Genomic DNA, 25,662 nt, shown 5'->3' on the forward strand with positions numbered 1-25,662 from the left:
GAGTCAGCTGACTCCAGTTTCTCACTCTCTAAGAGCTGGTATCACTGAATTAGTCAGGAATTGTAATGCTTTTTCAAACCATATATATTTGAAAAAAGGGTTTTATATTTTAGTTACTACTTAATCCAAGAGCTTTCCATGGGACTGATATGTCCTCTTTACCTCTATGGCTGTGCTAAAGGGAGCAGGGCATTTGAAGTTTTTTAGCAAGAACTAAATATTTAAAAAAAAACAAAAAAAACAACTTGACTATATATTTTTTATTTTATTTTTTTATACAATAAGATACATTGATGCTTTTTCTTTGACAACAATGATTAGGTTCTGTATTGGTGATCATTCCCAAAAGAGGCGCTTTGGTTCTCATTATAGGAGTGTGACCTACACTTATTGGCAGGGTTTACATTGACAATCTACACTCAATCACAATGGTTCTCAAAATTTGACACCTGCATAAGTAGAGTGACCCTCATTAATCTGAGAGAAAATCTACCATCCTGTTCCTCTAGCTGTTATCTATTTGGTTGTTGGTTAGCAAACAGTGACCTAGACAATGAGGCTATGTGCCCACGTAGCAGATTTGATGCAGAGCGTTTTTGCCTCTCTCTGGCAGAAAAAAACGCATGCCAGATTTACATGCTTTTTTTCTGCCAGAGAGAAGACTTTATTCAGTGTTTTCGCATGCGTTTTTTCAAGCACTTTTCCAAGCGATTTTGAGCATCACTTGGAAAGTGCTTGACAAGTTGGTCACACAATATAAATCCATGCAACCGGCATGGATTTATAATGTGTGACCAACTTAGATGCTTTAAATGCTGCATCTATAGTAAAAAAAAAAAAAAAACCTGTATACTCACCTCTCCAGTCTCCTCCCGGCGGCAATCCTCTCTCTTCTGCGTCCCGCGGTGTACTTGCAGGACCTGCGGTGACGTCACTTAGTCAGCTGATGGTCACACGACCATCACCTGACCGCTGACATCAGCGGTCGCGTGACCATCAGCTGACTAAGTGACGTCACCGCAGGTCCTGGCAGAACACCGCGGGACGCAGAAGAGAGAGGACGCCGCCGGGAGCAGACCGGAGAGGGTAATATACAGTTTTTATTTTTTTATTTTTAACTTTATTTCTTTTTTTTTCACTGCGTGGTAGCTGGGATGAGAGGAGTTGTAGTCTCCTCTTCATCCCGGGTACCACACACACCGCGATTACGCCGCAAATTCGCGGCCTATGAATTTAATTGAAACGCAGCAAATCCACATATACCTGCGGGTTTGCTGCGTTTCAATGTTCCTCAATGGCCGCGAATTTTCAGCGTAATCGCGGTAGAAATGGTCATGCTGCGTTTTGCAACGCAATGCGAATTTGGCGCGCTAATTAGCGCATCAAGTGCACAGCACATCCGAATTCACATAGCTTTGCATGGCAGACGGTGTTACAAGCGTTTTCGCGGCCGTGAAAACGCTACAAAAAACGCTACGTGGACACATGGCCTTATTCAGGACTACATTGCGGTGTACATTGTGGTATACTTTAACATTGATGACTTATCTATCTTCAGCAACTGAAGAAAACTGTAGATGACCTTCAAGCCAAGCTTTCTCTGGCGAAAGGTGAATACAAGACTGCTTTGAAGAATCTTGAGATGATTTCTGATGAGATACATGAGCGGAGGCGATCTTCAGCTATGGGCCCCAGAGGACGTGGGGTTGGCGCTGAAGGCGACAATTCACTAGAAGATCTCTCAGCATGTAAGCTGGAGTCTGACACAATTTCCAGTAAGATTGTCATTTCGTCTAGGATTTTTTTTTTTTTTTCCCCTCTTTATCTCTACATGTGTATTTATAAAAATGTGTTTGTTTGTGTGTGCATGTATTGTAGTTGTTCACACTCTCTGATAGCTGCTTGGAACACAAAATCACAGGATTTTTCTCTCAAAAACTGAATGTTTATTTCCAATTTCCACTGGTTGCACAGAACCGAACACAAAACCATAAACCTATAATCTGTAGCCTTGTCCAAGCGCTAACTAAACAATACAGACCCTGGCTACTCGGACGCGGCTGAACTAGTCTCAGTTCTGTCCCACAAAACCTCTATCGTCAATTGCAACCAGTGGTACTTGCAGTTTGATGCACATGGCCTGTGCAGTCTCCTCTCAGAGATATTCTGGCTGGTCTCTCTCCAGCTCCAACACAGCCCACTCTGCACAGCTTCCCCAGCTGACTGACTAGTGAACAGCTAGTCATAGCTATCCAGGTGCAGCTAGTCAGAACCTGTAGTGCTAGGATTTAACCCCAGCCTACCTGGCTTTCCTAGTGTGTGTGTGTGTGTATTACACACACTTCTGTGTTCTTTTTTTTTTTTTTTTTTTTTTTGTAGTATGTCTGAGCATGACATAACTAAATAATACAAGGTTCTATTCATGCAGACATAGAACCAAGTCAAACAATTCTTCCTGCCAGCAGTTATAGGAGTTTTTGATTACTGCAATCTGTTTCAATTTCATTGTATCGATTTTATGTTGCAAGCTTCTAACCCTACTGATGGCTCCCAAAAATATTATCACCTTGGACTCTGTTCACATCTTCAGCATGTGTTGCAGATGGAGGCCAGACACAAGTCAAATCTGATAGTCTCCAATGTAAGTCTATTGGAGCTGTTCGGTGCGTCTCTTGTAATGGATCCGGAACTACTCGGTGGTTTCTGTTTATAAAACACAGATGTGAACAGAGCCTGACTCTGACTATCCAATGAGAAGTTTTTTTTTGCTGGCATAGAATTTTGGACACAGCTAATAGACAAAACAGAATGGTGTTCATGGCTGGACTTTAACTCCTTTCAGAAGATGATGGTGTATACAGATCTTCCATAAATGCAGGTTCATGCCCTCCAGCTAATCCGGCAGACCACACCCCGTAAATAAAACAAGCATCTTATGACTGTAGTCAAAACACGGCATCCTGTAGTCACAGTGGAAGGGGATGACCTGACAAAAGCAAGTGTTTGTTCTTCTGCACAGGAAGGAGCCGGCCTTGTCACCTGCGTGACATTGCTTGTTTACGGACATAGGATGTACTCATTCTGGAGAGCGCTTTGCTTCTTTCGTCAAATTTGTGACATAAATAAGGTTTCCATACAGCCGCTCGTTCTCTGCAGAAAATGTTTATCTGAGCAAGAAGAATCCAAAGGAGTTTTTTTCTGCGTTGTTCCATGGAATGATGGTAAATGCTGAGGGGCAGATTTGTGGAACCTGTCTTAAAGAAAAACAGTCTTTGTTGCCCATTACAACCAATCCAAGAGCAGCTTTCATTATTCGAGAGGAGTTTGAGAAATTAAGGCCGTGCTGTGGAGAACAGAGTATTTTTCCTAAATTTGCCCCAAAAAGTGCCAGCTGTGATGGGAAAGCTCCACATAACTCTTCTCCTGATGGCTTTTCTCAACGTACTCAAGACGGTCGTTGACTATGTTGCCAGCTGTATACCTTTTTTAAAGTTTATTTCCAACCATTTGAATGAATGGGTCCAGAGTATATATCTTAGCTCTGCACAAATCGACTTGCATTTGTTTAACCCTCCCTGACGCATTTTTCTTTTCTCCTTTTCCGTCTTAGACTGCCTGTCGTATTGATAAATATTAAACCTGAGAAAGGTGACTTGCGTAAGAGACTTTCCTTACTGAGTGATTGCTAGGGCGAGACGAGGGGTTTTCGTTGACTTTGTGGTAGTAAAAGCGTCCCCATGAGAACTAATATTGCAGTCCAAGATGATATGGATCTGCCCTATGTGGAAATAAAATGATAAATTACTCCACATTTACCTCCATCTTGCTCAATTTTTGCTGGAGATGGTAACTAAAGTATGTTTGCCTGAATTGTGATTTCCTCAAGGTTTGTGTTGTTCTCCTTTACATATAGCCCTGATCTATGTATAACAAGGAACGATTTAGGAGTTATTCTAAGGACTTGCAAAAGATATTTGACAATCCTTTTTATAGCATGCCTTTAGCATTTCTTTTTCTTTTTTGGCAGTGACTTCTGAAGTTTTTGAAGATGATAATCTCAGTAGTTTGGTTTCTGAAGAAGACTCTGAGACTCAGTCTCTATCAAGCTTTAGCTCTGGCCCAACAAGTCCCTCCGAAGTTCTGAGTCCTTTTCCTCCTGCAAACCGACCTGGCAGCCTAGATTTATCCAGCCCTATGTCTCTTTCTGAATTTGGACTGATATCGCCTGTCCTTGGCCCCCGAAGTGAATGCAGTGGGGCGTCCTCACCCGAGTGTGATGTGGAAAGAGGTAAGTCAATAAGGCCGATTAAAGGGAATGTAACATTGCAAAATTACCTATTTTTTAAATCCTTTTTTTTATGTTGAATGTATCCCTGTAACATTTGTGGGCAGTGGTTTTATAGTTTTCATATTACAGTCTGTAATCTTGCATTTTTTCACTCTGGCCACTGGAGTGGTTTTAGGCTCCTACTTGCTGTTCTTTACAGAATACTTTTCAGAAGTCCCAATGTCATGTCACAAGCATTACTTGTCATTGTAATCCTGACTATATACAGCAGGTAATGTCACAGCTCCGTTGCTTCCCCTCCATTCACAATTACCTTTGCACATGCTCATTAGATGCTTTAGTACCTTGCTGCAAATTAACAAGTGGATTTCCTGAAAACATAGTAAGTTTCAATCTAGACTAACCCCAGCGGCCAATGAATAAATACAGAACGTAATATGAAAAATAAAAACCTTGCCAACCATTTTTCAAAAATCTATTGACAAATTAACCTATTTAAACAGTAGGTCAGTGATTGCTTTTAATATAATAGTGATGCACACTGTGACAAAAACGTGTTCTGCTGAGGGTTTAATTTGTTCTGTAATTTCTTTAAAGGCAGTCGGGCAGAAGGATCGGAGAACAAAGCCCAGGACAAAATAAATAACAACAGCAGCAGTAGCATCATTAAACCCAGGGCTTTGCCTTTGCTGGACAACAAAATGAAGCGTCTGTCTCTGGAGCGTGCAGATATTGAAAGCGGTGCGGACATAAAGAAGTGTGCGTGCTCTCAGTCCCTTGCTTCGCCAGCGCTGGTCAATGCAGTGTGAACAGTGTGCTGCATGGATTACAGATCAGACTAGATGTGCCAACAACTTTCTCTGGGCACTTGCAGTGCCTACTGCTGGGACGTAACCTGGTTTGAAGGATGGATGTGCAGCATGAGCCAGAAGAGGCAAGAACAGATGGCTTTGCCAGCAGGTGGCCACCATACTGTTTGCTGCCTTAACTCACAATATAACCCGAAACCAGGGCTGAAGCGCAAGATATCCATAATTAGAGCAATAACTGAAGCAATGCATCAGAGAGTCTTTGCCAAATGGGAGAAATCCCAAAATGAGTGTTAGCAACAAGGTTTTCTGTTTGTCGAGTCTTTACTATATACGACTATTGAGTGGTGAAGCAGAAACGCTGCAGTCGTGTGTGATATGCATCTGTCTCCCATTGAATGTCACTGTCCTGTAAGACTTCAGTGTGGACTAGACCTAGATTAGCTGCATCATATCAATGGTTTTCTTGAACCTGTTCATAGATGACATTATTCATCTTTATTCCTGTGCACTTTCTTCTAATTCATTTAGAATGCTATTTATTCAGATCATCAGCCATCCATTCCCCAGGAAGACCAGTCAGTCAACCATTAAGCGATTTTATCATATGCGTACCTACCAGTATATCCAATGAAGCCTAGTGGTTGTATAGAAGTAGAATCAAGCCTGTCTAATTGACGTACCTCCCTTTTTCTTTCCTATCCCTCGTCTGTTCAAGGATGATTTTCCTACCAGCAAGATATTCTGCCAAATGTGCTGCATCAGCATTTTCACACCCCGTCACACAACCTGCCCACGCAAGTCTTTTTATCTACATTCATTGTTACAGCACATAAGTCTATTGGATAATAAAATACAAAAATCAAATTCTAAAAATTGCACTTAGGCCTTTATTTTTAAAGAAATATGACTTCATAAAAAATGTGAAAAATGATGAGTGAATTATCTGTCCTCCGCCATAATAAGAGACCTATTTACTCTATTGTGGACACACAGCTATTTTGCATTTTTAACCCTCTACATGGACAAGTGATAATGACCACTATATTTATACGTGTCTTCTACCTTGTGCCATAGGAATACTAATAATCTTGATAACTTGCCAACCAGTTTAGCTATATGGAAATCAGATGTGTCATTCAAGGCCACATAATGTAACCCTAGATCATATCATGGCAGCTGGAGTCAGATCTAGACACCACTGTTCTTTATGGTGTCTGTATCACCCCATTATCCATATTGGGGTAAGCAATACAGAAATCGCTTTAAAGGTCTGAAGTTTTCTCCATTGCCATCTTCATATTGTACCTTGGCCTAGATATATAGTACAGATAACTGCTGTGTGGCCACCATGTATAGTGCATGGTCGTACTGATGTGGGAAGAGGCGATGATGCTGCTCTCCAGGGACAGCGGAGTCGGTGCTGCTAGTGTGTAGTGGCTGCATAGCAGAGGCTGGCGTGTTTTCTATGTTATTAAACTGTTTGCTTTGTATCATTTTCACTTTAGTATTACTGGAATGTGACCCGTCCCCTGCTGTTTTGTGTCACAACTTGTATGTTTCTGTACAGTTAAGTGTATTAAAGGGTGTTTCATGCAAATATCTGTACATTTCCTGGTATTCTTCCATACTCCTGTAATGTTATCCGTCAATTTCTGAAGATGTGACCCTTTTATCCACAGCAGATATTCTCTAACCAATGGAATAGAATTCATGTCACAATGTTCTGAGACTTATCTGGACAAATAATATTTCTTTTATTCGCCTTCCAAACTTGCTATATGAGCATAGGTTAAAGGGGTTGTCTAGGGTTTTCATAAGTTTGCAGTTGCTCTACGTGACTGCAGACTTTGTCAATCTTCATGTTACTCCAGTGCATGCTGTGAGGATTTTCCAGTGCCGGCAGCAAAACCAAGCGGTCATGTGACAGCAAGTATGTGATATGCATACTCCTGAGCACATTCCGACTAGACGTGCGCTGCCAAGTCAGCAGAAGTCAAGGTCAAGTGATTTAGCGAGGCTGCACACGTCTAGTTGGAGTGTTGCCAGTAGTATGCTCTGTCTTGCTGCCAGCAATTGAGAATCCTCACTGCTCGCGAATAGAGGATTCACAAGTCTGCAGTCACAAATAAGTGACTGCCTACTTTTGTTAAAAAATGGATAACCCCTTTATACTAGATGGACTCATGGCTTTCCTATACCTTACTATGTTACTTTTTCCCTTAGAAGGATCGTGTCGTTTGCTTTTCCAGGTCTCCCTGAGTCCCTCTATTACATAAATATGCTCTAATTGGACGTTGCCTATTATTTCTCAAGTGCTCCCAATATCTCATTAATCACAATGGTGACTGTTTAGTGCCAGTGTATCAGGACAACAAACCTTTTTTTTTTCTATGCTAATTCATTTAAAACGAAATTCTGAAGCAACATTAGAGAGCATTTACTACAAACTATACTACTATACACTTACTATGTATCCATAATAACACTTCAAACAAAACTTGTATAGCGTGATTGTGGGGTCATATTACAGTCCATTTTATGCTTATCTACCAAATTGATGCATGGAAAAAAAGATGGGCTATAACGGCAGAATCTGACTACACAGATTTTTTTTTGTGTTGTCTGTTACCTTGGACACACATAGGTCTGCACAGAAGCTGTACTTACAAGTGGCTTTATTTTTTATATTAGATTTAATGGAAAAGGTGGGCATAGCCTTTTAGCAATAACCTGCTGGGGGTGCTTCACTACTAGGCTCCATTCATGCGATGAGTATTTGAGTTTTTGATGTTGCAGATTTTATGCCGCATTTCTGCACCAATTAGGTTACTTGTGTTTTTCATTGTATTTTTTTTATATATATATGCTTTATCATATTTCTGACTCTGCAGCCTTTTATCTCTTTATGGTAGGTCGTGTTTTAAATCGAGCTGCTTTGTTTTTGATACTTCCTGGGATTTGGCTTTGATAGTACTTCTTTGATACAATCCTATACGGATTACAGGCATTTTTAAAGGATCCGCACAACTCCGCTACTCACAAGAGAAATGGAGCTGTTGCAGATTTACAATGCACCGCAGATCAGTTTACGCAGCGTAGAAAATGAAGAAACGCTGTGTTTTTTGCGTAGTGAAAATTCACAGAATCAAAAACTCGTTGTGGGAACTTAACCTGACAATGTCTCTCGGGGCTACTGTACTTGAGATGACCTTAAACTAAACTAGCTATTACTGTGTATATACAATAATTACATTGTTTCATGTTTGAGTACGGTATGTAAAAATGGTTTTACTTGGGGGGGGGGGGGGGAGAGAATGTCGCTATGTAGTTGCATATTATTTCTTACTAGAAGTTTTCCATGGCTTTTCTAATTTACAGGAGCATGATAATGCTTTTTCACAAATTTCTGACACATACAGGAATGTATTCCAGCTGGAAAGAGACAAGAGCCTTTCCTTCAATTCTCCTTCCCAGCAAGAGTTGGGGAAACCTAGATCTTAGGAGCCTTTTTTCCCCTTCTATGTACTTTTTTTTTTTATGAAACTGTGGTACTCAAAGGGTTAATATAAACTAGATGTGTTTCCTCCTACTAATGACATTACTTTAACAGTACAGTGTCAAAGGGACTTTCCAAATATGTAATGGTTGCAGCCTTTCCTCATAATAAGACCATCCATATTTCATCAGTCAGGTTCCGACTCAAAGACCGGTGGTTTTCATGCCTGTCTTGATGAGGGGACATGCTGGAGTCGGAAACTCCTGATTCATTAAAAAGGAACATGCCTCTTAAAGGGAATCTGTCAGCAGGTTTTGTTATGGAATTTTAGAGCAGCATGATATGAGGGCAGAGAGCCTGGTTCCAGTGATGTCTCACTCACTGGGCTGCTTAGTGTAGTTTTGATAGAATCCCTGTTCTCTGCTGTAGATGTAGCATTGCTCAGAATGCTGAGCTCTGTATAACCCCACCAACTGGCAGCTTATTGACAATCAGTGGTGGGGGCTGAGTTAAACAGACTGGTTTGCAAATGACACCTAGTCCAGCAGTGATAATCTCCTGTTGATAAAACACTACATTGAAAGAAGTTGTCCACTACTATTTAAAATTCCCCCAATGTATTTAACCTGTGGGGAGAAAATTTTTTTCTAATTACCTTGCGTTGTCTTTATTGCCTGTGAGTGGCGCTATTGCTGACCGCTCACAGGCATCATGTGGCCCCCGGCTGCAGCCGGCTCTGGCTTCCACTGATGTCAAGCGTGACTCAGTGACGCCCTCCCTGTGGTGGATGCTGGACTTTAGGCAGGTTTCTACACGCGTCACAGCCCAGCATCCACTGCGTGCTTTACCAATGAATGCAGGAGAAGGAAAGCGCGTGGTGGATGTTGGGCCACGCTTGACTTGACATCAGCGGAAGCCAGAACTGGCTGCAAGTGATTTTCCATCTCTAAAGTTTGGGTCCCAATGGGGTTAGGGTTCAGGTTCAAGTACAGTTCTGGTACCTGAATCGAACTTTGGATTAAAGTTTGGTCGGGCATCAGAACTCGCACTTCCATGAGTCTGCTCATCCCTACTGGTTAAGGCTTATCACAGGGAGAATAGGCTTTGCAGTCCAAAATCAGATGTGCCAGATCCTTAAAAGTGACTGTCAGTACAGAATGGCTGTTGAAACCAAGTACAGGCGCTCGGTGCTTCATGGCGGGGCCAATCGTTTATATACATCTTCACATCTGCTTAGTTTCAATCTATCTCCTACCTTCTCTGGCTCTGAGGCAAGAACTGTCAAAGGGGGGAGGGAGGACATTGAGGGAAACCAGGCAGGAGGGAAGGTGTATATAAATGATTAGCCGCCATGAAGCACTGAGCGACAGGACTTTGACTGTTCAACCTTTCTGTGCTGACATAGTACATTTAACTCCTCTGACAATCAACTGTCCAGGTCTCCCATACACATTAGACTAATGTTGGCCACACTCGCCGATAACGACTGATTCTGCTGACTGTCTAATATGTATGGGGGGGGTTTAGACCTCCAAGGATGTTCGCTTTAAACCTTTCACTACTCTTAAGCATTGATAATGTCTTTTCCTGCTGTTGACCAACAGGGTAGGCTCCATTAACTCACTCACTCCCTCAGACAACCAGCGATATCCTGTTATCCAAAACTTTGAATAGCTACCCTAAAATAGCTTTTAAATATCATTGAGATTGGTGGGGGTCCAGCAGGCCCCCCACCAATGAGCAATTATCGGCTCCCAAAGCAGTTAGATGTAACCAGTGTACGGCGTGGCTCTGTGGCCATTCCAGGGTACTGCAACTCCGCTCTTATTGAAGTAGATAGGAGTTGAGCTGTAGTCCTAGGGTACGAACACTAAAGTGTAAGGAGCTATGCTGCTCCATACACTGTCAGCAGTTCCTGTCAGATGTAATCAGCCGATTGGGTCGGACCCCCACCCATCTGACAGATTGTCTATCATAAGCATAGGTTATGAATATCACAGTTCTAGATAATTTAATACTGTAGAACAGCTAATTTCAATTTTAATTCATACAGAATTGCAGCACTATGTATGAATTTGAGTAACATTCATGTAGTTCTCAGTTTAGTGTACAATAAACTCTGGCATGCAGGGTGAGTATTTTTGGCCTGTGATGCTGGGCAGGTTCCCAGAGTATATTTGGTCCACGACGGCAGGTGGGTACCCGTCCAGGTATCACACTTTCAACATCTAGGATGCCGATATAGTTGATACAGTTGAAATCAACGATGGATGAGTGAGTGTCATCTGACGCTTCCTCGCCCATCATTTCCCCTCTGCATCTGATGTCTCAGCGCAGCGGGCACGATGATGTCATCACAACGTGCCCACTGTATTGAGTTGTGCAGAGGATGTGAAGAGACCGGAGCAGCGGGGAAACGGGCAGAGGTGAGTATTTTTAGCGTGGGGCCCATTGTATGGAAGGCCGAGTCGGGAATGATACTGTGATGGGGTCACCATTCTTTGTTGGGGGAATTCAGGGAGGGGGTTACAGTAGGGTCATGATACCATGCAGGCGGAGGTACACTGTGTTTGGGGGCACTTTTGTTGGCATCATACTTTTTGTTAATCTAATTAAAATGTACTTTCTTTGTGGGACAAACCCTTCAAGTTTATTTCCATATGAACAGTTCATCATTATATTTGATAATGGAAAACGTCAATTGTAGACTTTTTTTTTTTTTTTTACCAAGTATCAAGGTTGGCATGCGACTTTGTCCAAGCTTTTAATTTTGGTCCCCTGTGTCTTTGAGTTTGACATCCTTGGTGTACAAGGTCAGCAGCCCTAGACCTGTTTGTATATGCCCTATAGCCATTTGGCAACATCCTCTTTCATATTGAGTATTAGGCTTTGGCCATTCTATTAGTATTTTACATCAGTATTTGTAAGCCAAAACCAGGAGTGGGTGATAAATGCAGAATTGGTGACTTGTTCCTCACCTGGTTTTGGCTCCCACTCCTGAGAAAAAATACTGATAGTGGGGCTAAAGCCTTAAGAAAAATCTACAAATTGTCTTTGAATGCTTGAGTTTTGTGTAATATAACTCTATAAAGTGCTAGAAATATTGAAGAATTTAGCAGGTCATTATTTAAATAATGAATCTACAACATTAAAATCAATTTCTAATTTATACCCTCAGCATTTATGTCCAACAAAGCAAATCACTGTATGGTGGTGAAAAAATATTTATTTTTTCAGCTATTTATTGAAATTCTTCAATAAAATATTCAAGTAGACCTTTATACTGCATAACAGCAGTACCCTTTCCCTTCCATAAGAGGCGTCTTCTTCGGGGGAGCAGGATTTGAAAGCGGTGTATGATAATCCAGCGCTGTATCACAAGTCATGTAAATGCCATTCCTGCCAGGATTTTCCCTTCCGGTGAAGATGCATCGCAGAGAAATGTCCTGAGAAGTATTGGGCTCCATTTCCTTTATCATTGTAGCTGTGACACTTTGACAGGAATTACACTATTGAAGTCCAAAAAGAACGGGCCCTCCTGTGCAGGCAAAAATGTGGTGGGGATGATATTGTAGATTCCTGCTGGCAGATTGTCTATTTCCAGATAGCAGAAACCACATCTATGGAGAGAGAAGACATAATAGCCAGGACTTTACTATAACAATGCAGTATTTCCACAGCACAATTTTATATGAAACAGCAGCAGGATGTGGAATAATAGATTGTAAACCAGTAAGAAATGTCCCCAGTAGATGATGCTGCCAGTCTGCCTACTGGGTATATACAGCACTCCGAGGGATGAGAGCTTTAGATTGCCATGAATATATTAATGGTTGTTGGATAGTAGACCCATGCATGCAAAAGTCTTCACTACCCAAAGATACTTTGCTTTCTACTGCACTGCTGTCGACACCGTGAGTAGTCTCAGCCCTCCTCTAGATCTACAACCATTGATTGTACCAATCTATCTGTAGTCACTACAGAGGGAAGTCAGTCATTTTACATGGAGATAGATTATAAATTTTCTCTGGTAAAAGTATTTTCTAAATTCTAAAAAAAAATATTTATGTTGAAATGTATCCCTATAAGCTACAAAGTAGAATTATTTTCTAAAAAAACTTATCAATTAACAAAGGCAAAGTGAAATAACAAATGAGAAATCCAAGTCAACTCGATATTGGGTTGGACCACCCTTTGCAAAACAGCATAAATTCTTCTAGGTACACCTGCACAGTGTCAGGGATTTGTGTCAAGAGTGTGAGTATCCAATTATACCAAACAGGAGGTGATAATCATTGTTTTCATATGTAGGATGAAACACCGTTTTAACTAAAAAAAAAGCCATGTAGAAGGCTTAAAACTGGGTGAGGAACAGCCCAACTCTGCTACAGGTGAGAATGTGGAAGACCCTTTCATGTCACAAGTCATACACCATGGCAAGACTGAGCACAGCAACAGTCTCTCCCAGGCAAAGATTTCAAAGCAGACTGGGGTTCAAGATGTGTTGCTGAAGATCTTTTGAAGAAGAACCAAGAAATGGGGAATGTTGAGGACTGTGATACAATAGTCATCCAAGGAACCTTATTGCAGCAGATGAAAGACACCATGTTTACTTCCGTTCAAAATCGGAAGATGTCTGGCAGTGTCATCAGCTCAGAACTGGCAGCAACCAGTAGGGACCAGCTACAGCCATCTACTGTCCAGAGAAGTTTGGCCAGAAATGGTCTTCATAAAAGACTTGTGGCCAAAAAAACTACAAGTTGTGTGTGCAGAAAAAATGGCAGCGGGTGCTCTTGCCTGATAAAGACAACATCTAAAATATTTGGCTGTAACAGAAGGAAGTATGTTCAGTGAAGAGCGGTACAACAAAGTGTCTGTAGGAAACAGTGAAGCATGTTTGGGGTTAAATTTCAGCAAATGGAGTTGAGGATTTGGTTGGGATTAATGGTGTCCTCAATGCTGAAAAATGGGTGGTTTAAGAGTAGCAAGGGCCCCGGGAGATGCAGAAACGCTCAAAAAAAATCCGGAACATTTCTGTATCGTGTGCACATAGCCTTACATTAATTGTATAACTCAATATTGAGCACACGTAGCAATCTATACAGAGCGGGAGGCTGCACAGTGCCATCTATACACAACGGGAGGCCGCACGTAGCCATCTATACACAGCAGGAGGCCGCACGGCGCCCGCCCCCCCCCCAGAGACAGCAGGAGGCCGCACGGCGCCATCTATGCACAGCAGGAGGCCACACATAGCCATCTATACACAGCAGCAGGCCGCACGGCCCCATCTATACACAGCAGGGGGCCGCACGTAGCCATCTATACACAGCAGGAGGCCGCACGGCGCCCCCCCAGAGACAGCAGGAGGCCACACTGCACCATCTATACTCAGCAGGAGGCCGCACATAGCCATCTATACACAGCAGGGGGGCGCACGGCGCCATCTATACACAGCGGGAGGCCGCACGGCGTCCCCCCAGAGACAGCAGGAGGCCACACTGCACCATCTATACTCAGCAGGAGGCCGCACATAGCCATCTATACACAGCAGGGGGGCGCACGGCGCCATCTATACACAGCGGGAGGCCGCACGGCGCCCCCCCAGAGACAGCAGGAGGCCGCACGGCGCCATCGATACTCAGCAGGAGGCCACACGGCGCCATCTATACTCAGCAGGGGGTCGCACGGCGCCATCTATACTCAGCAGGAGGCCGCACGGCGCCATTATACACAGCAGGGGGCCGCACGGCACCATCTATACACAGCAGGAGGCTGCACGGCGCCATCTATACACAGCGGGAAGCCGCACGGCCCCCCCCCCCAGAGACAGCAGGAGGCCGCACATAGCCATCTATACACAGCAGGAGGCCGCACGGCGCCATCTATACACAGCAGGAGGCCGCACATAGCCATCTATACACAGCAGGAGGCCGCATGTAGCCATCTATACACAGCAGGAGGCCGCATGTAGCCATCTATATACAGCAGGAGGCCGCACGGCGCCATCTATACTCAGCAGGAGGCCGCACGGCGCCATCTATGCACAGCAGGAGGCCACACATAGCCATCTATACACAGCAGCAGGCCGCACGGCCCCATCTATACACAGCAGGGGCCCGCACGTAGCCATCTATACACAGCAGGAGGCCGCACGGCGCCCCCCCAGAGACAGCAGGAGGCCGCACTGCACCATCTATACTCAGCATGAGGCCGCACATAGCCATCTATACACAGCAGGATGCCGCACGGCGCCATCTATACACAGCAGGAGGCCGCACATAGCCATCTATACACAGCAGGGGGGCGCACGGCGCCATCTATACACAGCGGGAGGCCGCACGGCGCCCCCCCCAGAGACAGCAGGAGGCCGCACGGCGCCATCGATACTCAGCAGGAGGCCACACGGCGCCATCTATACACAGCAGGGGGTCGCACAGCGCCATCTATACTCAGCAGGAGGCCGCACGGCGCCATCTATACTCGGCAGGAGGCCACACGGCGCCATCTATACACAGCAGGGGGCCGCACGGCACCATCTATACAGGCTGCACGGCGCCATCTATACACAGCGGGAGGCCGCACGCCCCCCCCGAGACAGCAGGAGGCCGCACATAGCCATCTATACACAGCAGGAGGCCACACGGCGCCATCTATACACAGCGTGAGGCCGCACGGTGCCATCTATACACAGCAGGAGGCCGCACGGCGCCCCCCCCAGAGACAGCAGGAGGCCGCACGGCGCCATCTATACTCAGCAGGAGGCCGCACGGTGCCATCTATACACAGCAGGAGGCCGCACGGCGCCATCTATACACAGCAGGAGGCCACACGGCACCATCTATACACAGCAGGAGGCCGCACGGCCCCCCCGCCAGAGACAGCAGGAGGCCGCACTGCGCCATCTATACTCAGCAGGAGGCCGCACGGCGCCATCTATACACAGCAGGAGGCCGCACGGCGCCCCCCCAGAGACAGCAGGAGGCCGCACGGCGCCATCTATACTCAGCAGGAGGCCACACGGCGCCATCTATACACAGCAGGGGGCCGCACGGCACCATCTATACACAGCAGGAGGCTGCACGGCGCCATCTATACACAGCGGGAGGCCGCACGGCCCCCCCCGCCAGAGACAGCAGGAGGCCGCACATAGCCATCTATACACAGCAGGAGGCCGCACGGCGCCATCTATACACAGCGGGAGGCCGCACGGTGCCATCTATACACAGCAGGAGGCCGCACGGCGCCCCCCCCCCAGAGACAGCAGGAGGCCGCACGGCGCCCCCCCCCCCAGAGACAGCAGGAGGCCGCACGGCGCCATCTATACTCAGCAGGAGGCCGCACGGCGCCATCTATACTCATCAGGAGGCCGCACGGCGCCATCTATACTCAGCAGGAGGCCGCACAGCGCCATCTGTACACAGCGGGGGGCCACACGGCACCATCTATACACAGCAGGAGGCCGCACGGCGCCATCTATACACAGCGGGGGGCCACACGGCACCATCTATACACAGCGGGGGGCTGCACGGCGCCATCTATACACAGCGGGAGGCCGCACGGCCCCCCCCCCCAGAGACAGCAGGAGGCCGCACGTAGCCATCTATACACAGCAGGAGGCCGCATGTAGCCATCTATACACAGCAGGAGGCCGCATGTAGCCATCTATACACAGCAGGAGGCCGCACGGCGCCATCTATACACAGCAGGGGGCCGCACGTAGCTATCTATACACAGCAGGAGGCCGCACGGCGCCCCCCCAGAGACAGCAGGAGGCCGCACTGCACCATCTATACTCAGCATGAGGCCGCACATAGCCATCTATACACAGCAGGATGCCGCACGGCGCCATCTATACACAGCAGGAGGCCGCACATAGCCATCTATACACAGCAGGGGGGCGCACGGCGCCATCTATACACAGCGGGAGGCCGCACGGCGCCCCCCCCAGAGACAGCAGAAGGCCGCACGGCGCCATCGATACTCAGCAGGAGGCCACACGGCGCCATCTATACACAGCAGGGGGTCGCACGGCGCCATCTATACTCAGCAGGAGGCCGCACGGCGCCATCTATACTCAGCAGGAGGCCACACGGCGCCATCTATACACAGCAGGGGGCCGCACGGCGCCATCTATACACAGCGGGAGGCCGCACGCCCCCCCCCGAGACAGCAGGAGGCCGCACATAGCCATCTATACACAGCAGGAGGCCACACGGCGCCATCTATACACAGCGTGAGGCCGCACGGTGCCATCTATACACAGCAGGAGGCCGCACGGCGCCCCCCCCCAGAGACAGCAGGAGGCCGCACGGCGCCATCTATACTCAGCAGGAGGCCGCACGGTGCCATCTATACACAGCAGGAGGCCGCACGGCGCCATCTATACACAGCAGGAGGCCACACGGCACCATCTATACACAGCAGGAGGCCGCACGGCCCCCCCGCCAGAGACAGCAGGAGGCCGCACTGCGCCATCTATACTCAGCAGGAGGCCGCACGGCGCCATCTATACACAGCAGGAGGCCGCACGGCGCCCCCCCAGAGACAGCAGGAGGCCGCATGGCGCCATCTATACTCAGCAGGAGGCCACACGGCGCCATCTATACACAGCAGGGGGCCGCACGGCACCATCTATACACAGCAGGAGGCTGCACGGCGCCATCTATACACAGCGGGAGGCCGCACGGCCCCCCCCGCCAGAGACAGCAGGAGGCCGCACATAGCCATCTATACACAGCAGGAGGCCGCACGGCGCCATCTATACACAGCGGGAGGCCGCACGGTGCCATCTATACACAGCAGGAGGCCGCACGGCGCCCCCCCCCAGAGACAGCAGGAGGCCGCACGGCGACCCCCCCCCCAGAGACAGCAGGAGGCCGCACGGCGCCATCTATACTCAGCAGGAGGCCGCACGGCGCCATCTATACTCAGCAGGAGGCCGCACGGCGCCATCTATACTCAGCAGGAGGCCGCACGGCGCCATCTGTACACAGCGGGGGGCCACACGGCACCATCTATACACAGCAGGAGGCCGCACGGCGCCATCTATACACAGCGGGGGGCCACACGGCACCATCTATACACAGCGGGGGGCCACACGGCACCATCTATACACAGCAGGAGGCCGCACGGCGCCATCTATACACAGCAGGCGGCCGCACGGCGCCATCTATACACAGCAGGGGGCCGCACTGCACCATCTATACACAGCAGGAGGCCGCACGGCGCCATCAAAACACAGCAGGAGGCCGTACGGCGCCATCTATTCACAGCGGGAGGCCGCACGGCCCCCCCGCCAGAGACAGCAGGAGGCCGCACGGCGCCATCTATACTCAGCAGGAGGCCGCACGGCGCCATCTATACACAGCAGGAGGCCGCACGGCGCCATCTATACACAGCAGGAGGCCGCACGGCGCCATCTATACACAGCAGGAGGCCGCACGGCGCCCCCCCCAGAGACAGCAGGAGGCCGCACGGCGCCATCTATACTCAGCAGGAGGCCGCACGTCGCCATCTATACACAGCAGGAGGCCGCACAACGCCATCTATAGACAGCAGGGGGCCGCACGGCGCCATCTATAGACAGCAGGAGGCCGCACGGCGCCATCTATACACAGCAGGAGGCCGCACGGCGCCCCCCCCAGAGACAGCAGGAGGCCGCACTGCACCATCTATACTCAGCATGAGGCCGCACATAGCCATCTATACACAGCAGGATGCCGCACGGCGCCATCTATACACAGCAGGAGGCCGCACATAGCCATCTATACACAGCAGGGGGGCGCACGGCGCCATCTATACACAGCGGGAGGCCGCACGGCGCCCCCCCCAGAGACAGCAGGAGGCCACACGGCGCCATCTATACACAGCAGGGGGTCGCACGGCGCCATCTATACTCAGCAGGAGGCCGCACGGCGCCATCTATACTCAGCAGGAGGCCACACGGCGCCATCTATACACAGCAGGGGGCCGCACGGCACCATCTATACACAGCAGGAGGCCGCACGGCGCCATCTATACACAGCGGGAGGCCGCACGCCCCCACCGAGACAGCAGGAGGCCGCACATAGCCATCTATACACAGCAGGAGGCCACACGGCGCCATCTATACACAGCGTGAGGCCGCACGGTGCCATCTATACACAGCAGGAGGCCGCACGGCGCCCCCCCCCCAGAGACAGCAGGAGGCCGCACGGCGCCATCTATACTCAGCAGGAGGCCGCACGGTGCCATCTATACACAGCAGGAGGCCGCACGGCGCCATCTATACACAGCAGGAGGCCACACGGCACCATCTATACACAGCAGGAGGCCGCACGGCCCCCCCGCCAGAGACAGCAGGAGGCCGCACTGCGCCATCTATACTCAGCAGGAGGCCGCACGGCGCCATCTATACACAGCAGGAGGCCGCACGGCACCATCTATACACAGCAGGAGGCTGCACGGCGCCATCTATACACAGCGGGAGGCCGCACGGCCCCCCCCGCCAGAGACAGCAGGAGGCCGCACATAGCCATCTATACACAGCAGGAGGCCGCACGGCGCCATCTATACACAGCGGGAGGCCGCACGGTGCCATCTATACACAGCAGGAGGCCGCACGGCGCCCCCCCCCAGAGACAGCAGGAGGCCGCACGGCGCCCCCCCCCCCAGAGACAGCAGGAGGCCGCACGGCGCCATCTATACTCAGCAGGAGGCCGCACGGCGCCATCTATACTCAGCAGGAGGCCGCACGGCGCCATCTGTACACAGCGGGGGGCCACACGGCACCATCTATACACAGCAGGAGGCCGCACGGCGCCATCTATACACAGCGGGGGGCCACACGGCACCATCTATACACAGCGGGGGGCCACACGGCACCATCTATACACAGCAGGAGGCCGCACGGCGCCATCTATACACAGCAGGGGGCCGCACGGCGCCATCTATACACAGCAGGGGGCCGCACTGCACCATCTATACACAGCAGGAGGCCGCACGGCGCCATCAAAACACAGCAGGCCGCCGTACGGCACCATCTATTCACAGCGGGAGGCCGCACGGCCCCCCCGCCAGAGACAGCAGGAGGCCGCACGGCGCCATCTATACTCAGCAGGAGGCCGCACGGCGCCATCTATACACAGCAGGAGGCCGCACGGCGCCATCTATACACAGCAGGAGGCCGCACGGCGCCATCTATACACAGCAGGAGGCCGCACGGCGCCCCCCCCAGAGACAGCAGGAGGCCGCACGGCGCCATCTATACTCAGCAGGAGGCCGCACGGCGCCATCTATACACAGCAGGAGGCCGCACAACGCCATCTATAGACAGCAGGGGGCCGCACAACGCCATCTATAGACAGCAGGGGGCCGCACGGCACCATCTATACACAGCAGGAGGCCGCACGGCGCCATCTATACACAGAAGGGGGCCGCACGGCGCCATCTATACACAGCAGGGGGCGCACGGCGCCATCTATACACAGCAGGGGGCCGCACGGCGCCATCTATACACAGCAGGAGGCCGCACGGCGCCATCTATACACAGCAGGGGGCCGCACGGCGCCATCTATACACAGCAGGGGGCCGCACGGTGCCATCTATACACAGCAGGGGACCGCACGGCGCCATCTATACACAGCAGGGGGCCGCACGGCGCCATCTATACACAGCAGGGGACCGCACGGCACCATCTATACACAGAGGGAGGCCGCATGGCCCCCCCCCTCCCAGAGACAGCAGGAGGCCGCACGGCGCCATCTATACACAGCAGGAGGCCGCACGGCGCCATCTATACACAGCAGGGGGCCGCACGGCACCATCTATACACAGCAGAAGGCCGCACGGCGCCATCTATACACAGCAGGAGGCCGCACGGCGCCATCTATACACAGCAGGGGGCCGCACGGCACCATCTATACACAGCAGGGGGCCGCACGGCGCCATCTATACACAGCAGGGGGCCGCACGGCGCCATCTATACACAGCAGGGGGCCGCACGGCGCCATCTATACACAGCAGGGGCCGCACGGCGCCATCTATACACAGCAGGGGCCGCACGGCGCCATCTATACACAGCAGGGGCCGCACGGCGCCATCTATACACAGCAGGGGCCGCACGGCGCCATCTGTACACAGCAGGGGCCGCACGGCGCCATCTGTACACAGCAGGGGCCGCACGGCGCCATCTATACACAGCAGGGGCCGCACGGCGCCATCTATACACAGCAGGGGCCGCACGGCGCCATCTATACACAGCAGGGGGCCGCACGGCACCATCTATACACAGCAGAAGGCCGCACGGCGCCATCTATACACAGCAGGGGGCCACACGGCGTCATCTATACACAGCAGAGGGCCACACGGCGGCATCTATACACAGCAGGGGGCCGCACGGCGCCATCTATACACAGCGGGAGGTCGCACGGCGCCATCTATACATAGTGGGAGGCCGCACGGCGCCCCCCCCCCAAAGACAGCAGGAGGCCGCACTGCGCCAACTATTCTCAGCAGGAGGCCGCACGCAGTCATGCATGCAGTCACGCGCACACACACACACAAACATATACAGACATATACATACACGCATAAACACATTTGAAACACAAAAATACATATAAACAGACATCACACAATGATATCTGCCTGCACACACACAGACAGACTCACCATCCCCCGGCTCCATTCCTCCTGCCTGCTCTGACTTCTCCGTTGCAGCAGTGCAGGCCGGGCGCGCACTGCGTGACATCACAGCTAGGAGACACAGCCCCGCACAGGGCCGTGTCTCCTAGCAGTGATGCGGCCGGGCCAGCACAGGGAAGTTAACTGCTGCAGTGCTGGCCCGGCCGATGAAGAAGTAGCGGCCGTGCGCCGCTGCTGGGGGAGCGGTCCGGGGGCCCCCCTCCCGCCACTGCTACCGGTATGTGCCGCGGCGGCCCGCACATATAATGAGGGCAATCCGGCATTAGACACCCCGCCCGGAGCCACGGGCTCCCTGCAGGCTCGGGGCCCCGGGCGGTAGCCCGGATTGCCCTCATTATAATCCGCCTATGCAGATACTTATCCGTTATGCAATACCATCCGTGAGGCTAACTGGCTCCAAATTTATTCTTTAGCAGGACAACAACCCCAAACATACAGCCAATATTATTAAGAACTATCTTCTTCATGGGATTACATAAAGAGAAAACATTTTTCACAAGCCTTCATCCACAGAAGATCTGTGGTTACTACTCCAAGATGTTTGGTACAACCTTCCTGGTGAGATACACTTACACACAGTTTTGTACAGTAGTATCAAGAAGTGATGCTGTTGTGAAAGCAAAGGGCGGTCACACAAAATATTGATTTGATTTCTCATTCACTTTGCATTTTTTTTAAAATAAGCTATTAACACTTCTATTTTTTTAACCCCTTTCTGACATGATCAGTAATAGTACGTCCCTGTGCGCTGGGGCTATTGGACCAGGTACGTACTATTACGCATCACGGGATTGCCACAGCTGACACTCAGTGCTATGTACCAGGAGCGGTCCAGCACCATTCCCAGCATATTAACCCGCGAAATGCTGCGATCAAAGTAGCATTCCAGGAGCAAGGGGAGGTAAGCGCGGCTTACTTATCTGGTCTTTGGCGTCCCGCGCTGTCTGTGCCGGGTCCTGGTAGTTGCCATGGTGACCCGATGTCGTCAAGACGGTCTAACTAACTTGTGTGTGCAGGGGCTGCAGCCTGCATAGCATAGAGATGCAGCTACAGCATTTCTATGTTGTGCAAGCGACCTGCTTTTAAAAAGTGAAAGTCCTATAGTGGGACAAAGTGTAAAAGTAAAAAAAAGTGTATATATATATATATATATATATATATATATATATATATATATATATATATATATATATATATATATATATATTTACTGCACCCATAAATAAATATTATGAAAAATAAATAAAAGTACACATTTGGTATCGCTGCGTCCGGAACGACCTGACCTATAAAACTGTCCCACTAGTTAACCCCTTTAGTGAACATAGTAAAAAAAAAAAACCTATGCTTTATCAACATACCGCCCCCCCCCCCAAAAAATGGAATAAAACGCGATCAAAAAGACGAATGTAAATAAAAAAAGTACCGCTAAAAGTCATCTTGTCCCTCAAAAAACAAGCCGCCATACAGCTCCATAAGCAGAAAAATAAAAGTTATAGCTTTCAGAATAAAGCGATACAAAAAAAATATTATTTCTATAATAGTTTTTGTGTAAAAGCGCCAAAACATAAAAAAAATATAAAACGTACTGACCCGCAGAATAAATCTACCACACGCGGAACGGCATAAAAAAAGAACAAAAAAAAACTATTCCTGAATTGTTGGTTTTTGCTTATTCTGCCTCCCAAAAATCGGAATAGAAAGCGATCAAAAAGTGTCACGTGCCCGAAAATGGCACCAATAAAATGTCAGCTTGTCCCGCAAAAAACAAGCCCTTACATGACTGTCGGCCGAAATATGGAAAAAATTATAGGTCTCAAAATATGGCGATGCAAAAACTAGTCTTTGCAACAGAAAAAAAAAAAAAAAAAAGAGTTTTTGAGTATGTGACAGCTGTCAATCATAAAAACCAGATATGAATCTGGTGCTTTAATCACATCGACCCGAAGAATAAAGTCGTCTAATCACTTATACCGCACAAGGAAAGGCGTAAAAAATAAACTCTAGGGTTTGGGTTGTGCTAGGGTTGGGGATTCTTTAAAAAGTAAAAGGAAAAAAAAAAAAAAATATGATGACGATTTGGCGACTAGTGTTGAGTGCAAGTGCTCGCTACTTGAGTTTGCATCGGGTACTCGGGTATACACAGAGTATCGCGGGTGCTAGAGTCTCCGCCCCATTTTTCGCGGCTGTTATACAGCCAAGAAAACCTTGCGGGGATTTCCTGCCATGCAAGAGCGATCCTCGCATGTTTTTTTGGGTGTCTAATAACCGTGAAACATGCGGGCGGGGACTCTATTTTTCATTGGGTACTTGGGTATGCACCATGTATCGCGGATGTTCAAGTAGCGAGCACTTGCGCTCAAGACTAATGACAACTTATTCAATATGATGACCTAATGTTATCAAATTCTGTGTCATATCTCTGGGTTCAAAAGGGTCACATATATATTTATAAAATCCTTGAGGGGTGTAGTTTACAAAATAAGATCACTTGTGGGGAGTTTCCACTGTTTAAGCGCATCAGGGGCTCTCCAAACGCGACATGGCATCCGCTCTCGATTCCAGCCAATTTTGCGTTCAAAAAGTCACAAAGTGCTTCTTCCCTTCTGAACCCTGCTATGCGCCGAAACAGTGTTTTTTCTCCACATATGAGGTATCAGCATACACAAGAGAAATTGCACAACAGTTTTTGGGGTCCATTTTCTCCTCTTACCCTTGTGAAAATAAAAAAATTGGGGCTAAAAGATCTTTTGTGGAAAAAGTTAGATTTTTTTTATTTTCACGGCTCTACGTTATAAACTTCTGTAAAGCACCTGGTGTTTCAAGGTGTTCACCACACTTCTAGATAAGTTCCCTGAGGGGTCTAGTGTCCAAAATGGTGTCACTTGTGGGAGGTTTCGACTGATTAGGTACATCAGGGGCTCCCCAAATGTGACATGGTGTCCGCTAATTATTCAAGCAAATTTTACATTCAAAAAGTCAAATGGCGCTCCTCCCCTTCCGGACCCTGTCGTGCACCCAAACAGTGGTTTTCTCCCACATTTGGGGTATCAGAGTACTCAGGAGATTTTGCACAACAAGTTGCATGGTGCAATTTTTCCTGTTACCCTTATGAAAATGCAAAATTGGGGGCTGAAAAACATTTTTGTGGGAAAAATGTGAAAATTTTATTTTTACGGCTCCATGTTATAAACGTCTGTGAAGCACCTGGGGATTCAAGATGCTCACCACACATCTAGATAAGTTCCCTGAGGGGTCTACTTTCCAAAATGGGGTCACTTGTGGGGGGTTTCCACTGTTTAGGCACATCAGGGGCTCCCCAAATGCGACATGGCGTCCGCTAATTATTCAAACAAATTTTACATTCAAAAACTCAAATGGCGCTCCTTCCCTTCCGAACCATGCTGTGCGCCCAAACAGTGGTTTTTCCCCTCGTATGGGATATCTGTGTGCTCAGGAGAAACTGCACAACAAATTTTGGGGTCCATTTTTTCCTGTTACCCTTGCGAAAATAAAAAAAAATTAGGTCTAGTAACATTTTTGTGAAAAAAAAAGAAAATGTTATTTTTTTTCTTCCACATTCCAAAAATTCCTGTGAAGCGCCTGAAGGGTTAATAAAGTTCTTGAATGTGGTTTTGAGCACCTTGAGGGGTGCAGTTTTTAGAATGGTGTCACTTTTGGGTATTTTCTGTCATATAGACCCCTCAAATTCACTTCAAATGTGATGTGGTCCCTAAACAAATGGTTTTGGAAATTTTGTTGGAAAAATGAGAAATCGCTGGTCAACTTTTAACCCTTAGATCTTCCTAACAAAAAAAAATTTGGTTCCAAAATTGTGCTGATGTAAAGTAGACATGTGGGAAATGATATTTGTTAACTATTTTGTGCGACATATCTCTCTGATTTAAGGGCATCAAAATTCAAAGTTCGAAAATTGAAATTGCGAAATTTTCAAACTTTTCACCAAATTTCCGATTTTTTCACAAATAAACGCAAGTGATATCGAAGAAATTTTACCACTATCACGTTGTAAAATATGTCACGAAAAAACAGTCTCAGAATCAGGGGGATCCGTTGAAGCGTTCCAGAGTAATTACCTCAAAGTGACAGTGGTCAGAATTGTAAAAATTGGCCTGGTCATTAACGTGCAAACCAGCTTCGGGAGTAAAGGGGTTAAAGCATTCTTACTTTACAGTATTTTTTTCACGCCTCCATAAGATTTTTGCACAGTCCTGTAAACTGGTATTGATAAATGAATATTTACAGTTTGTATACAGAATACACACAGATTTCAGAGCTGACCTACAGTCTGTGCAGGGCTTGCTCTGGCCACGTGTGTTCCATGAAGTGTCATTTTTGATAACTGTCACTATTACAGG

The 25,662-nt window shown here is 48.5% G+C and overlaps 2 protein-coding genes across 3 annotated transcripts in view; one reads left to right on the top strand and one right to left on the bottom strand.

Annotated features, from left to right (window-relative positions):
- The window catches only part of SH3BP5 (SH3 domain binding protein 5), a 108,871-nt gene extending 102,174 nt beyond the window's left edge, over positions 1–6,697 (top strand). The window contains exons 7-9 of one of the 2 annotated variants that reach the window (XM_073678071.1): positions 1,559–1,748; positions 4,028–4,288; positions 4,886–6,697. In XM_073678071.1, the coding sequence (XP_073534172.1) occupies positions 1,559–1,748; positions 4,028–4,288; positions 4,886–5,097 (663 nt within the window). In that variant the 3' untranslated portion in view covers positions 5,098–6,697. Of the gene's footprint in view, positions 1–1,558; positions 1,776–4,027; positions 4,289–4,885 lie in introns of both variants that reach the window. The other variant, XM_073678070.1, reaches the window with a different exon arrangement.
- A 5,107-nt stretch (positions 6,698–11,804) lies between these two features.
- CAPN7 (calpain 7) overlaps positions 11,805–25,662 on the bottom strand; it is a 67,320-nt gene continuing 53,462 nt past the window's right edge. Inside the window, exon 21 of the mRNA XM_073678072.1 lies at positions 11,805–12,216. Coding sequence (XP_073534173.1) covers positions 12,072–12,216 — 145 coding nt within the window. The 3' untranslated portion in view covers positions 11,805–12,071. The remainder of the gene's footprint in view (positions 12,217–25,662) is intronic.

The sequence above is a fragment of the Phyllobates terribilis genome, unplaced genomic scaffold (assembly GCF_046119375.1).
Source record: "Phyllobates terribilis strain yellow unplaced genomic scaffold, ASM4611937v1 Scaffold_4__5_contigs__length_816908805, whole genome shotgun sequence".
Classification (NCBI taxonomy): domain Eukaryota; kingdom Metazoa; phylum Chordata; class Amphibia; order Anura; family Dendrobatidae; genus Phyllobates; species Phyllobates terribilis.